The sequence below is a fragment of the Sparus aurata genome, chromosome 8 (genome assembly GCF_900880675.1).
Source record: "Sparus aurata chromosome 8, fSpaAur1.1, whole genome shotgun sequence".
NCBI lineage: Eukaryota > Metazoa > Chordata > Actinopteri > Spariformes > Sparidae > Sparus > Sparus aurata.
Genome location: NC_044194.1, coordinates 18,768,847 through 18,782,614, shown reverse-complemented (window position 1 = coordinate 18,782,614; position 13,768 = coordinate 18,768,847). Strand labels below are relative to the sequence as shown.

The following is a 13,768-nucleotide window of genomic DNA, read 5'->3' as shown; positions in this document are numbered from 1 at the left end:
GAAAATTATCAAAAGTGCTTTTCGGGATATAAATTAGTAGAGTAGAGGTAAAAGTAGATTATGTAATGTATTTATATAATGTATACTAATTATATCCAGTTTTTTGCAGATTATTGCAGTGTTTTCTGCCAAATTAAATACATTTAAAACAATGCACTACTCTGGCACTGATGCAGCATGTATTCTGCAAAGTCACTAGACACAAAGGTTATCAAATTAGTGGTGTGAAAGTACAATATTTGCATCTAAAATGTGGTGGAGTGGAAATACCCAAGTACAATACAAATACCTCAAAATTGTACTAAAGTACAGCACTTGAGTAGATGTACTTAGTTGTATTCCATCACTATGAACATACACAAATTGTTATAAAAATGGCATAAGATAAAGTAGAAAAATGTAGGGACTATATTATTAAAGTACAATAGAGGATCTGGTCTAGTGCTTCCTCCTCTTCTATCAAAAGTAGGTCAGTTTCGCCTCTCAGCCAATCAGAAGAGAGGGGCGCCGGAGGGGGCGGAGTCACATTGAGCAAAGTCCAGGAAGAATTTCAGGCATTGGAATCAGAAGATAACGCTTTTGTCCGTAGCATCTACTGAGCTGTGTGCGGTCTGAACGTCCAGCAGCGCTGACCTGTCGAGATGGCTGACAACAGAGATAAAACCACCGATCAAATGAAGATATGGAAGGAGAGCAGAGGCGTGCAGGTCTGTAGATGCTCGGAATCTGAAGCAGTGTTTTTGGTGCGCAACACAGCCTGAGACTTGGGGGTGGGGGGAAATGGGTGAGAGGTCGATTAAGGTAACGAGACAACGTCAACGGCAAAACATTAAAAGCTAAAGGCTAGCTTGTCGGACGAGCTAGTTAGCGTTCAACATTTAAACCAGACTTTGAAGACGTGCTGATAAAACATTTCAAATTCGTGAAGTACTGTTAAATGCGTGTTATTAGACCGTATGTAGTTGTTATTATAGCAAAGGGCTCACTAGCAAACATGCAAACAGTTGATAACTAGCTAGCGTTACATGCTAAAGACATAAGATATAGCTAGCAACGACCATGTCCAGACATTTTTAGTCACAGAATAAACACGCAAGCAGCGTTAATGGGAGAGTAGAACTAATGTAATATGAGGATATGGAGTAGGTCATTGACCAGAGGCTGGTTTGTAGCTGAACTTCACCCTTGTGGGTTATATAACCACGGCATATCAGAGAAAATAGCTGCCATGACATAAAGTAACCCTTATTGAAGTCTAAGTCTCTCCAACTCCAACCACATCATGGTTATTACGATTTTGTAACATTACTTGTCTCATTCTGTTTTATTTATGCTGTCTGAACACCAGTTCAGGTTTCCAGGGTGATTTCTGTGATAATACAGTAGAGCTCGATGATGATATTGACCTCTAACAGCTATATCAGTATCGGTGGATCCGATATGCACAAATATGACATTTTCTTTCAGAAATAATAAGGCAGAAACAGATTCCTGCTTTGTTTACTGTTTCAGAGCAGTGCAGTCATTTTAGACCACATAGTTTATTGCTGATCTGTAAATATCCTGCCTCCCAGTACATATCTCTGTCACATTGTCCGATAACCTTATTGGAGGGAATCACTGCAAAAAATTGTGCATATTGGCTAATATACCTGTATCAGATTTTTTTACTTCCTGATATTGATATCTGCATCAGCTGATATCGGTTGGGCCCCGTTAAGAAAATATTTTACAGCTGTGAAAACGATGAAGGGGGGACAGTTTAATTTTGATAGCTTGTGTCATCTTGTCCAGTTTTATAGACTTTACCTTCTAACAGCCATTTATCCATAAATTATTCATCAATCATTTGAGAAAAATCAACAAATGTATCAAAAATAAAATCATTATAAGTAGTCATTATAGTAAACCTTTAATATGCTCTGTTTGCAACATCATTTGAAATTTAGATTGTGTTACATAAGATTAGATTAGCACTTGGCTTAACATGGAGATCTTGTGTAACTGAACGTGGTTTCATGGATTCTGTCTACACAGAGGCCAGACACACTGACCACAGGGGCTGGCCATCCCGTTGGGGACAAGCTAAACCTGCAGACTGCAGGGCCGAGAGGTCCTCTGCTGGTTCAGGATGTGGTCTTCACAGATGAGATGGCCCATTTTGACCGTGAACGAATCCCAGAGAGAGTGGTGCATGCCAAAGGGGGAGGTGAGGGTTGCGGAGGAATCTGTCTCTTCTTTGTAGCTGATTCTGTGTCACCTCTGTGCTGTCTGTATCATGTTGACATTACGCATTGAAGGGTTTAACTGTTTCATTTATATTGATCAAACAAAAAATATGTCAATTAAAAAAACCCTAAATTAAGATAAAATGACTCTCAGGCAAGGTCAAGGTCAAGTTTGCAGGCAACACTCCCCAAACTTTTTATAAAGTTTGGGGAGTGTTGGGGTTGGGGTTTTTTATGACCAATAAATCAATATCAATGATTTTCTTTTGTTTTTTGATTATTTGCCTACCAGTTGCCTACGATACAGCACCTAGATTTAACATGACCTGGATGACTGAGAACCTTAATCAACATAATCTTTGCAAGCTACTGGGATCAGGGTCAGAGACTTGTTGCCTGATATTGAGCAAACTATGTTTGTTGGCCTTCTCCGGGGGGAGCCGCATTCTTTCCAGTGCATGGTGAAATAACACTAGTCTGAGCAGGCAACTACAAATGTTTTAACCAGACATGACTAAGCAGATATAAATATGTGAACAAAACAAAGACCCATTTTAACACCGTTCCTTCATGATGCAGGGGCGTTTGGTTACTTTGAGGTGACTCATGACATCACTCGCTACTGCAAGGCCAAGTTGTTTGAGCATGTCGGCAAGACAACACCTATCGCTGTCCGCTTCTCCACTGTGGGTAAGAAAAACCTTGTCATGTGTTAAGTTTTGTTTCTAACCTTTTTGTTTCAGAATATCCTTTTAATATACCAAAAATGTATAGGATTGTTTTGAGCAGAGGATCAATTTAAAATATTTTTTCCTCCCCTGGATTTGTGTCCTCACACATTGTTGAATCATGCATTACACAGGAAATTGTGTGGTGTGACAGAAGTTTCAGAGCCTTTCACAAAATAATCTAGAAATATTATATTTAGATAAAAGTTTATTTTTTAGGAGTACTTCCCAAAGATCTTAAAATAATGACTTCTAGCATTTTGATTAATATTTTGGGCAGAAATATATTTTTTTTTTGAAAGAAAGCAGGAAACTTGCAGTTTCAGTATACGCTGCCTTTATGATTGTTTGTAGTTGGTATGAGGCTGGATATCTCTCTTCAGCAGATGGGTTGTGACTCCAGAATTTTAGTTTGACACAGTCATTGGCTTGAATGTTTCATAAGATTAACTTTAGTGGCACTAGAAGTTGCACGGTCCCATTCACACTTACAGCACACTCACAAGTGTGTTTTAGAATTGCACTTATTTTCTCAACTGAGATTGCTAATACAAAGACAGATCCACTCTCCTCAAACTCAGTTGGAGCTCTGATGTTGAATTTTAAGCCTTATTGATCAGAATAGCTTGAACAATACTCTAACAATTATTTTCAGCATCTATTTATCTACTGATTACTGATACTCTTAATGTATTATCTGATCTTTAAAAGATGTCTAGCTTTATCTGAACAGTAATCTTCAACTGAAAGATATTCAAATTATTTCAGTGTAGGACAAACAAAAGCATCAGTCTCATATTTAAGCAGCTGGTTATCAAATTTAAAATGTTGGCTTAAATAATTAAGTGGCTTAAATAATGATCAAAATAGTCAGCAGTTATTTTCCTGTGGATCGGCGTATGGATTAATCGACTAATCAATGAAGCCTTAATTTAATTTAAATTATGCATTCTGACCTGTTACCTTACTAATTTACGAGTGAAATGTTATCTCCTGTTGTAATTCAGCTGGGGAATCAGGCTCAGCAGACACTGTGCGAGACCCGAGAGGCTTTGCAGTCAAGTTTTACACTGAGGAGGGCAACTGGGACCTGACGGGCAACAACACCCCCATTTTCTTCATCAGGGATGCCCTGCTGGTGAGTGGGTGTACTGCAGGTGATGTATGAGCACAAAGTGCCGTTGCAATAATTAATTCATGAAGGGCCACAAATTGAGCAACAGTCTGATATTTTATTTTCTCAAACATGTAAATAAATATAGAAACACATTGTAGTTCCATCATTAATAAGCCATTAATTAGTTCACTACATTATCGAACATGGAAACTTGGAAACATGGAAACCAAACCTTAACACATTTGATAACCACCTATTTGATTAACACAAATCAAATGCAAAACATCACACTGACCTCCCTCCTTTGCACTGTGCAGTTCCCGTCCTTCATTCACTCCCAGAAGCGCAATCCCCAAACCCACATGAAAGACCCCGACATGGTGTGGGACTTCTGGAGCCTGAGGCCTGAGAGTCTGCATCAGGTAGCTGATGGCATTTAACGTGACACTTTCTGATTACAATTGTCAAAATATTCTCAATTAGTGTTGCATTGTACTGTTGCTCTTGCAATGATTTACCTCGTTGTGTTTATACTTGCTGTTTACGTTTGGTGGTTTACATGAATACTAGTTGGTACAGAAAAATTTGCAGGACTATTAATCTTGTGTATTTTGTCCTTTATCCTCTGTGCAGGTGTCTTTCTTGTTCAGTGATCGAGGTTTGCCTGATGGCTTTCGTCACATGAATGGCTACGGCTCCCACACCTTCAAACTGGTCAATGCCAATGGTGAGCGTTTCTACTGCAAGTTCCACTACAAGGTCTGTTTGAACCCTTAATCCACTTATAGATCCACCTTCTGGGTTTTTGCCATTGCTTGATTATGTCTTTTTTACATGTCTTTTAGACTGATCAAGGAATAAAGAATCTGACAGTGGAGGAAGCAGACCGGCTGGCCTCCACCAACCCAGATTATGCCATCGGAGACTTGTTCAACGCCATTGCCAATGGCAACTTCCCATCCTGGACCTTCTACATCCAGGTCATGACCTTTGAGCAGGCTGAGAAATTCCAGTTCAACCCCTTTGATCTTACCAAGGTACCACATCCCTACACTGTTTTATTATCCATCACTGAATAGGAAAATAACTAATCTAAAAGTTTATTTTTTCTTTTAACAAACCTTGGCGACTAATAAGTGGATTTAGTCGAAGGAGCTGTACATTTATCCAACCTGGAAAAAATATTGTTAGAACTCAATTGCAGTGGCCTGGTGACGATAAGAATAACAATGTTCAAGCCATTATAACAAAATGGCATTTATCTTAGCATAGTTTATAGAGTGTTTAGCTTTACATAGATGACAAATGTTGGTGTGTTGTTGGATCTGCCTCGCAGTTGAGTGAATTATTTTTCAGCTAAAGGTGTTTTCCGATTTAGGTTTGGTCACATAAAGAATACCCACTGATCCCTGTGGGCAAAATGGTGCTGAACAGGAACCCAGTCAACTACTTTGCAGAGGTGGAGCAGCTGGCCTTTGACCCTAGCAACATGCCACCGGGCGTTGAGCCAAGCCCCGACAAGATGCTGCAGGTAACACCACAACTGACTTTCTCTCAGGTTTTTTTTCCAGTCAGATTAAATTGGAAAAGGTTAATAGCTTGAAAATATGCATGCATACTATAAATTACAAAAAAAAAAACTTTGTTTCATATATTCAGTCGGTATCTGGGACCCTGTCCTGTTAAAGCATGTTTAGGCATCTCGGTTTGGTTATATGGTGAGGTTTAAATGTTTTAATTCTGTTCCAGCACAGCATTAGATGGACTAAATGCTTGGAATAAGTGGCTGAAAACATGCGTTGTGTGTTTTATCTCTCTGACTGTACAGAGACCTACTTTGTAACAATGCTCTGTCTTGTTTTTTTCTAGGGTCGTCTATTCTCCTACCCAGACACACATCGTCACCGTCTGGGAGCCAACTACCTGCAGCTCCCTGTCAACTGCCCCTTCAGGGCCCGTGTGAGCAACTACCAGCGTGATGGTCCAATGTGCATGTTTGACAACCAAGGTAGGTCACAGTACAGCCTGTGTTTCTTTGTGCTTATGATAACAAGAATGGACCCAAATGCTTAACTGTTAAAGCAGGACACATGGCTCAGCAATTTATTTTGTATAATCTGTAGAATAACATGCAGGGTTCTCCCCAGAAATTTTTAGTGTTGTGGCGCGAACGCTCGTCAACGTCAGTCCGGGGGGGGGGAGAGACACGGACGGACGGAGAGACGCGCATCTCCGTCAGCCGGGAGCTCCTAGCTGTCAACCGGGGGACGGACGCTCGTCACCGTCACGCGCGGAGTATAGCGCCGCTGACCTAGCGGTATAGCCGCTGTTCCATCGTCTGGGGAGAACCCTGCTTAGGCGGGAGGCAAAAACGCTTGGGCGCCGCGCCTAAGCCGTATAATGGCTGGGAAAAACATGACATGATTTTAGTTCAAATAAATCTATATCCACAGCTTTGTCGTTTTGGCAGTACTGGTATTTCCCACAATGTTCTTCAGTAGGGCAAGGGCAAACCTGTCTAAAGTTTAAATTGTTGAGGTGATGATGGAACATGCATGATTACATGAAAGTCATTTTATCAGAGAAAATCAAGACTAGTCATTATAATCATGAAATACTCCACACAGTATCGACCTGTTCAAGTAAGTATCATCTCAATAAGAAAGGCAGAATGGTTGTTTTTTTTAAAAAAAACAAGCTTTACTGAACAAAAAATGTAAATGACTGCAGCAGTACCAATCATATTCTACTAACTATCATGGTCTTGGATTTTTTGGAACTATCCTTCTTTCTCCATAAGTGCAATAGCAAGGGTTGGCCAAGAGATGTCACCATTTGGACTGTATCAAATGCTTGGACAAAATGAGCCATTTTCAGCATATTTGTTTATAGTGGTTCGGTGCTTCAGAAATGTTATATTATTACAAAAAAGTAAAAAGAACAGGTATATGAGAATGTTTTTAAATGTTTCAAGTTCATCCAAAATGTAATAAATTCAACTAACAAAAGCAGACTATACAGCATTTACAGCATGCTGTATTTAAAACCGTAGTGATCAGTTTGACCGGCATCATGTTTTCATTGTATTTACAGATCAGATTTACTCACTGTAAGTAAAGCCAACTCACCAGGGTTTGGTTTGTCCGACCTCTAGGTGGAGCTCCAAACTACTATCCCAACAGCTTCAGTGCTCCAGAGACCCAGCCTCAGTTTGTCGAGTCCAAGTTCAAGGTGTCTGCAGATGTGGCACGTTACAACAGCGAAGATGAAGATAATGTCACACAGGTAAAGATAACAGCCAAGCCTTTTGTGCCCACAAGAGCTAAATAGGTGTGTTTTTGATTTGAGTATTCACATACAGTAGTGTGGACAGAATATTAAATTAACCAGGACAGAACAACACTGTTGAGCATACAACATTATTTTCAAATCATATACAGTGATAAGCTAATTACTTTATTAAGGACACAGAGAAAGATCCATAGCACAACCTCTGAATGAGTTTAAATGTGGGGACAGTTCTCCTTACTTAAGATATTATGTCATCAAAACTTTTAATTCTTCTTTAGCGAAGAGTTAATGGGGAGATTATAATAAAGTAATTAGTTAGCAAAATATATTTTTAACTGAACAGATTTTTTTAAAAGATTTGTTTCCTTGATCCTGTAATGGTCATAATAATTTGGTTCCTTTTTAAATGTGATTACAAGTTCTTCAAAGCCAGCATTATGATCCAGTCTAATCTCAAAATGATGATGTAATCTTATTATTTGTATCATGGATTCATTTTTCTGAAAGCATTTATGTACCATTCTATTTTCAATTTAAAGGTGCACTATGCACGTTTTTTCAGGCCTATTCACAGAGACAGAGGTCTTGATACAAGGAATATCAGACCTAACATGACTTTTAAATAATTTTAAATTTGAGTTTGTCAACAATCGAGCAAAACAGACTTGTATTTTCATTTAGGGTGAGAACAAAAAGACAATATCGTCTATCAGGAAGTTACATGAACTGTTACTAAAAAAGCTACATAGTGCACCTTTAATATTATTCTAAAGCTGCACTAATTAATATGTTTATGTCTATACTGGATCAAATGTTTACTGGTATGTGAAATGTGTTGTTCGTAGTCCCAAACTGACAGAATTGTTGTTTGGCTCTCCAGCTCCCTACAGCAGAGTCTCAGCCTCTTTGATTTGGTTTTCTGGCCCTGTACTGTTGGTTCTCATACCGCTCTTCAACTTGCTGTTTTCACTGTACATTTCCTGCCCAGCACCAGACAGATAAAGCAAAGTCAGTTACTTCAAGTTGAGTCAGTCAACATTGCTTTAGCATACAGACTGACCTGATAATCAGTAGTCAATTACCTTATTGAATTTAGAAATTCAGTAATGCAAAGAGGAATTTATCGTTCACATGTCTGGGAAAATAGGGGTAGTAGGTCATATTTTTACTGCCATTACAGAATGCCAGCAGGGCACTGATTGGTCTGTCGATATAGGATAACCGATTGCATAATGTTCTTTTTTTAAACTCCAGTTTCTGTATAAAATGGAGTTAAACATGTAATTTTGATTATTTGTTTGTTGATTTCTTGCAGGTCCGTGCCTTCTACACCCAGGTGCTGAACGAACAGGAGCGCCAGAGACTTTGCCAGAACATGGCAGGTGCCCTGAAGGGAGCCCAGCTCTTCATCCAAAAACGCATGGTCAGTCCACATCACCTTATACACTGTGTGCACAATTATTAGGCAAGTCTTATTTTTAAAGGATTGTTTTTATTAATGAACAACTACAGTGCTCTCTGTTAATCCAAAATGTTAATAAACCTCAAACATGAATATTTAAGAAAGTAAAAGTGAGGTTTTGGTTTTCTTAGCTGAAAATCTATATTAATGGCTATACTATTAGTGTGCAGAATTATTACGCCACTAAATAAAAAAAAACACATTTTCCCATCTCACTTCTTTATTTTCATCTGTTTAAGTTAGAGTTATAAACAAACAACTCAAAACTTTCAAATAAACATTTCTGACTTTTAAAAAATCAGTGACCAATATAGCCACCCTTCTTTTCAATAACAGTGATAAGCCTTCCATTCATTGAGTTTGTCAGTTTCTTGATCTGTCGATGATCAACTTTTGGGGGAGCAGCAACCACAGCCTCCCAGACATGTTCAGAGAGGTGAACTGTTTTCCTTTACTGTAAAAAAAATTTCCCGTTTAAGAAGGGTCCACAAATTGTCAATTGGGTTCAGGTCAGGTGAGGAAGGGACCATGTCATAATTTTTTCATCTTTAAGGCCTTTCCTGGCTAGCCACGCAGAGGAGTACTTGGATGCATGTGGTGGAGCATTGTCCTGCATAAAAATCATTGTCTTTTTGAAAGATGCTGACTTCTTCCTGTACCACTGCTTGAAGAAATTGTCTTCTAAAAACTAGCAGTAGGATTGGGAGTTGATTTTGAGTCCATCTTCAACCTGAAAAAGGTCCTACCAGCTCATCTTTAAAAACACCAGCCCTTACCAGTACCCCACCTCCACCTTGTTGGCGTCTGACTCGAAGTGGAGCTCTGTGCCCGTTACTGATCTAGCCACGGGCCCATCCATCTGGTCCATCAAGAGTCACTCTCATTTCATCAGTTCATAAAACCTTTGAAAAATCTGTCTTCAGATATTTCTTGGCCCAGTCTAGACGCTTCAGCTTATGTGTCTTGTTCAGTGGTGGTCGGGTTTCAGCCTTCCTTACCAGGGCCATGTCTCTGAGCACTGAACATCTTGTACTTCTGGGTACTCCAGATAGGTTGCAGTTATGGAATATGACAGAACTGGAAGATGATGGGTTCCTAGTTTGCAACAAAACGTTTTGATGGTTCTGTAATCACACCCCAATATCTTAGCAATTTCAAGAGTGCTGCATCCCTCTGAGAGACTTTTTGGAATTTTTGACTATTGAGAGTCAGTTAAATCTCTTTTTTAGCCCATTTTGCCCAAGGAAAAGAAGCTCCCTAATAATTATGCACACTTTGCTTATAGGGTGATGACATCTTTAGGCCACACTCTCCCTCATTACACAGATACACATCACCTGCTATGCTTAAATCCAGTAAAGTGAAACTCTAATGGATTTGAGCATAGAAAAGCATAGGCTTTATTTGCGATTGAATATGAGTCAAACCTTTGTGTAAAAGCATTATTACGACCAAAGAGGCACTTTTAAGATTTACTGTAGTTTCGTTTTTGGGCAAGCTAATTTTCAATGGGGTGCAGGGGCACTTTTATGCTAGCATCAAAATTGCTATTTTTAAAACACTAAAAAAAGTGGAATTTTTAAGTGAAATAAGCAGTGTCAAGAGTTATCTTAAATTGGGATCTACTTTAGTAATACCAAATGTGCCAATGGGCCAGTAATCAGGAAACATGGTTATGTGGGTGTACAGCAAGGCAAGTCTTTTTATATTCAAAGGCATGATCAGAGTGCACTACAGACAATGAAACTTTTAAAGGGATTTAAAAATGATTTTTAGAGGTGGAATATGCTAAAAGTTTTAAACATTTAAAAATCAACTAAGCTTTAGTAGGATGTTAAAAAATGACAGTTTTGACATCTTGTCAAAGACGTCTATGTATCCTGTTACAGACATATCGATGGGGGTTAATATGCTAACTAGCTAGCCCCAGGATGTCTTTACCTTAACGCCTCTCTTTCCCCCGCCTGAGCCCCTCTTTCAGCCATAAATGTTTTTATTGGTTTCATGTTTTTCACAGCCCCAAAAACTGTCCAAAACCGACCATAACACAAACCCCTGTGCCTTTTTGTTAGAAGGGAAAGTTTCACTGCACACTGTTTGCACATCACTTTGGAAAAGAGTGATGTGCAACCTGACCACACTTTGCACTGTGGTCAGGTAGGGGTTTCACTTTCCACAGAACTATCGAGCTAATGTTAGCAACTAGGTCAACCTGAGGAAACTCTGAAATTCGATGGTGAGAAACATTTAAAGCCCGTGAAAACTGGCTTCAATTCTAAACTGTTTTCCTTTAACAACACATAACTAAAACAGACATTAGTTGATAAATAATGCAAACGATATGGATCTTTTAACAGTTTAACACTGAAAGTCAGCTAATGCGTTTTTTACTGGACTTGTTGTTTGATCAGATTTTATGGACAGGGCCAAAACAATCCACCAACTGTCATTAGATTCTAATTGAAAATTTGCATAAAAAAACAAAACAATTTCTACATAATGTTGCTTTTGTTTGATTGTCTGGCTTCTTCATGCAGGTCGAGAACTTGAAGGCTGTCCATCCCGATTATGGAAACAGGGTCCAGGCCCTTCTCAACAAGTACAATGCAGAGGCCAAAAAGGTGAAGGTAAGATTGCCATTGTGGTCAGTCCATCCATCCATTCATCCATCCATCCATCCATTTGTTCACAGAAAACAAATATTAATTGCTCTTGTGATTCTGTGATAATTTTTCCCCCACACCATTATGACTTTGACATTTCTCAATTTTGATTGATTATTAAATATCCAACTATTGGATGGATTGCCACAAAATTTGCCACAGACAGACATGTTTCCCAGAGGAATGTTTGAGTTAGTAAACATGTTTTCCCGACTTTTCATCATCATCAGTTACTTTAAATGTCTTTAAATTTCCAAATATTTGGACAGTGTTCAGTTGCTTCATTTGAAAATTCAACATTTTCTCAAATAATACCAGTGCCGAACATGTGGGATGAAATTCTGAAATGTTAGAAATTGCTCATAGGACCAGTGTTGAAATCGGGGTGTCTTCTTTTTCACCATGATGGGCATATACTGTACATTATGAAAACTAATACAATCTCTCTCGCTCTCTCTGTGTCCCTTCCACTTTGTTATTTTCAGAGCACAAATGTCCACGTTTACAGCCGTCCAGGAGCCTCTGCCATTTCTGCGTCCTCCAAGATGTGATGCCTTTAATGTCCACTGGGGGCAGCCCCCTGATTTGTGTAAGAGCAAACGCACTAATTGATTATCAACGTCTACTATAAGTAACAAGAATGGACTTATATTGCCAATTACAGACCGTGATGAGACTGAAATACTAACCATGTAGTGTTTGGGTTGGGTTAGGTCATTTTTAATTAGGGCAAACCAGTAAACAAACAGACAGTTTATTTTCTTTAGTATCCTCAAAGCTAGCAATGTTCAGCAGGCTACTAATGTCTGATGAAACTCAACAATGCAATTTTTTCTTGACTGAACAGCCATTTTGAAAAAATCTGAATGCATAGACCTCTGTGGCATGTAAGGACGATCGATGACTGATTGGTTACAACAGAATCATGCCAAATTTGAGTGCTTCACCACTTAAAGCCTTCGAAGTTATTTAAAAGTATTTTGTCCTATTTTCATGTGATTGCAATCAATCAGTTATCCCGAACTGTTGTTAAGTGCTGTGATGGGTGATGGTTGTGTCCAATAATTCCTCAGGTTGTGTGTGTGCACTACTGTGTTGTGATGATCCAACAATTCTCTTGAGCTTAAGTTTTAAGAAAACAAATCCAGCTGTTTAAAAAAGTCCTATGTCAGCATTCAAATAACATACGGCATGAGTCTTAAATTTGGGTTCAAGCTGGTAAAATACTTTGATTTCTTTTGAAGAATTGGCTTGTCACTATGCCAATACCCGTGTTTTTGTTTTCACTTTGGGAAATGATCAGCTTTGGCTAGTGCTCCTCATGTTTGACTGAACCGTCGAAAAATTTAAATGAACATGAGAAACACTTTGTTAGACTCACTATTGCTTGTTTCCCTGTGGGGGTCAAGTTTCAAGTTTTTTTGCTTTTTTTCACCACAATTAAAACTCCATAGTGCCTTTTCACATCCTCAAACTTCCAAATACACATTACTTAAACTGAAAGACTCTCTTATGAATTGCTCCATTTGGTATTTGAGGTAATTTCTATTATTTATTTATCTGTAGAGGATTATTTCACGGTCATAATTAACTAACTAGCTGATGATGTTAACTGGCATTAAATCTATATTGACTAATAAGTTCTGGCTTGGCGTTGTGGTGAGAAGTAAGATTCAAGTCAATGTTGAAATATATCACGTTGGTCACTTTAAGTCTGGAAGAAATCCCAAAGATCCTCAACAGGATGCACCAATCACATTTATCACTATCCACCATGAACTGTCCATGTAACCTGCTTTGTTACTTTGTAACTTCTTAAAAAAGTTCTTGATCTGAATGTAACTGATTTTTTTTTATTTTTTATTAATGTTCCAGTTGTAAACATCTTATACATGAGTTGTGTATTTAGTGCCTTTATTAATTAAAATGTAATCACCGCTTAAGAGCAGCAGCTTTAGTTTGTCTCCATTTCTTTTTTTCTTTTCTAGCGTGTTTCCATCTTCATGGATCTTTTAACAGTTTGTGAAGTGAAATCAAAATGTGACTGAGCTGACTGCACACTCCATTAAAATGTCTCATCTTGAGGAAATGGCAGTAAAACAGATGTAATTTGACATTAGGGGGTTTCCTGCGAAGATATGGAGCTTTATCTGTCCCCCCCAGCAATTACTTGACAGAAAAACAAGACTATGATGTGTCTCACATCCATACTACATACTATAGTGTGTGCTATATTCTATACTTAAGCTGCAAAATGAAAGTGTGCTGGTTTAAACAGT

The 13,768-nt window shown here is 38.6% G+C and overlaps 1 protein-coding gene across 2 annotated transcripts; it reads left to right on the top strand.

The window, feature by feature from the left end:
• Positions 1 to 509: 509 nt before the first annotated feature.
• cat (catalase) lies at positions 510 to 13,446 on the top strand. 2 transcript variants are annotated; one of them, XM_030425175.1, is made up of 13 exons: positions 510 to 707; positions 2,038 to 2,209; positions 2,808 to 2,918; positions 3,964 to 4,094; positions 4,391 to 4,495; positions 4,707 to 4,832; positions 4,919 to 5,110; positions 5,452 to 5,604; positions 5,943 to 6,081; positions 7,228 to 7,358; positions 8,680 to 8,787; positions 11,364 to 11,447; positions 11,975 to 13,446. In XM_030425175.1, the coding sequence occupies exons 1-13, from the start codon at positions 642 to 644 to the stop codon at positions 12,038 to 12,040; spliced, it is 1,584 nt and encodes a 527-aa protein (XP_030281035.1). In that variant the 5' UTR covers positions 510 to 641; the 3' UTR covers positions 12,041 to 13,446. The 2 variants fall into 2 exon arrangements, with proteins under 2 accessions (XP_030281035.1, XP_030281034.1); XM_030425174.1 differs by having other exon boundaries at positions 11,364 to 11,453.
• The last annotated feature ends 322 nt before the right edge of the window (positions 13,447 to 13,768 follow it).

What these genes read in the sequence shown, in the direction of transcription:
- cat (XM_030425174.1), top strand. Translation starts at nt 642, where the DNA reads ATGGCTGACAACAGAGATAAAACCACCGATCAAATGAAGATATGGAAG. An exon ending in GTGCATGTTTGACAACCAAG is followed by an intron (nt 6,082 to 7,227) that starts GTAGGTCACAGT and finishes TCCGACCTCTAG; the next exon opens with GTGGAGCTCCAAACTACTAT. An exon ending in ATGAAGATAATGTCACACAG is followed by an intron (nt 7,359 to 8,679) that starts GTAAAGATAACA and finishes GATTTCTTGCAG; the next exon opens with GTCCGTGCCTTCTACACCCA.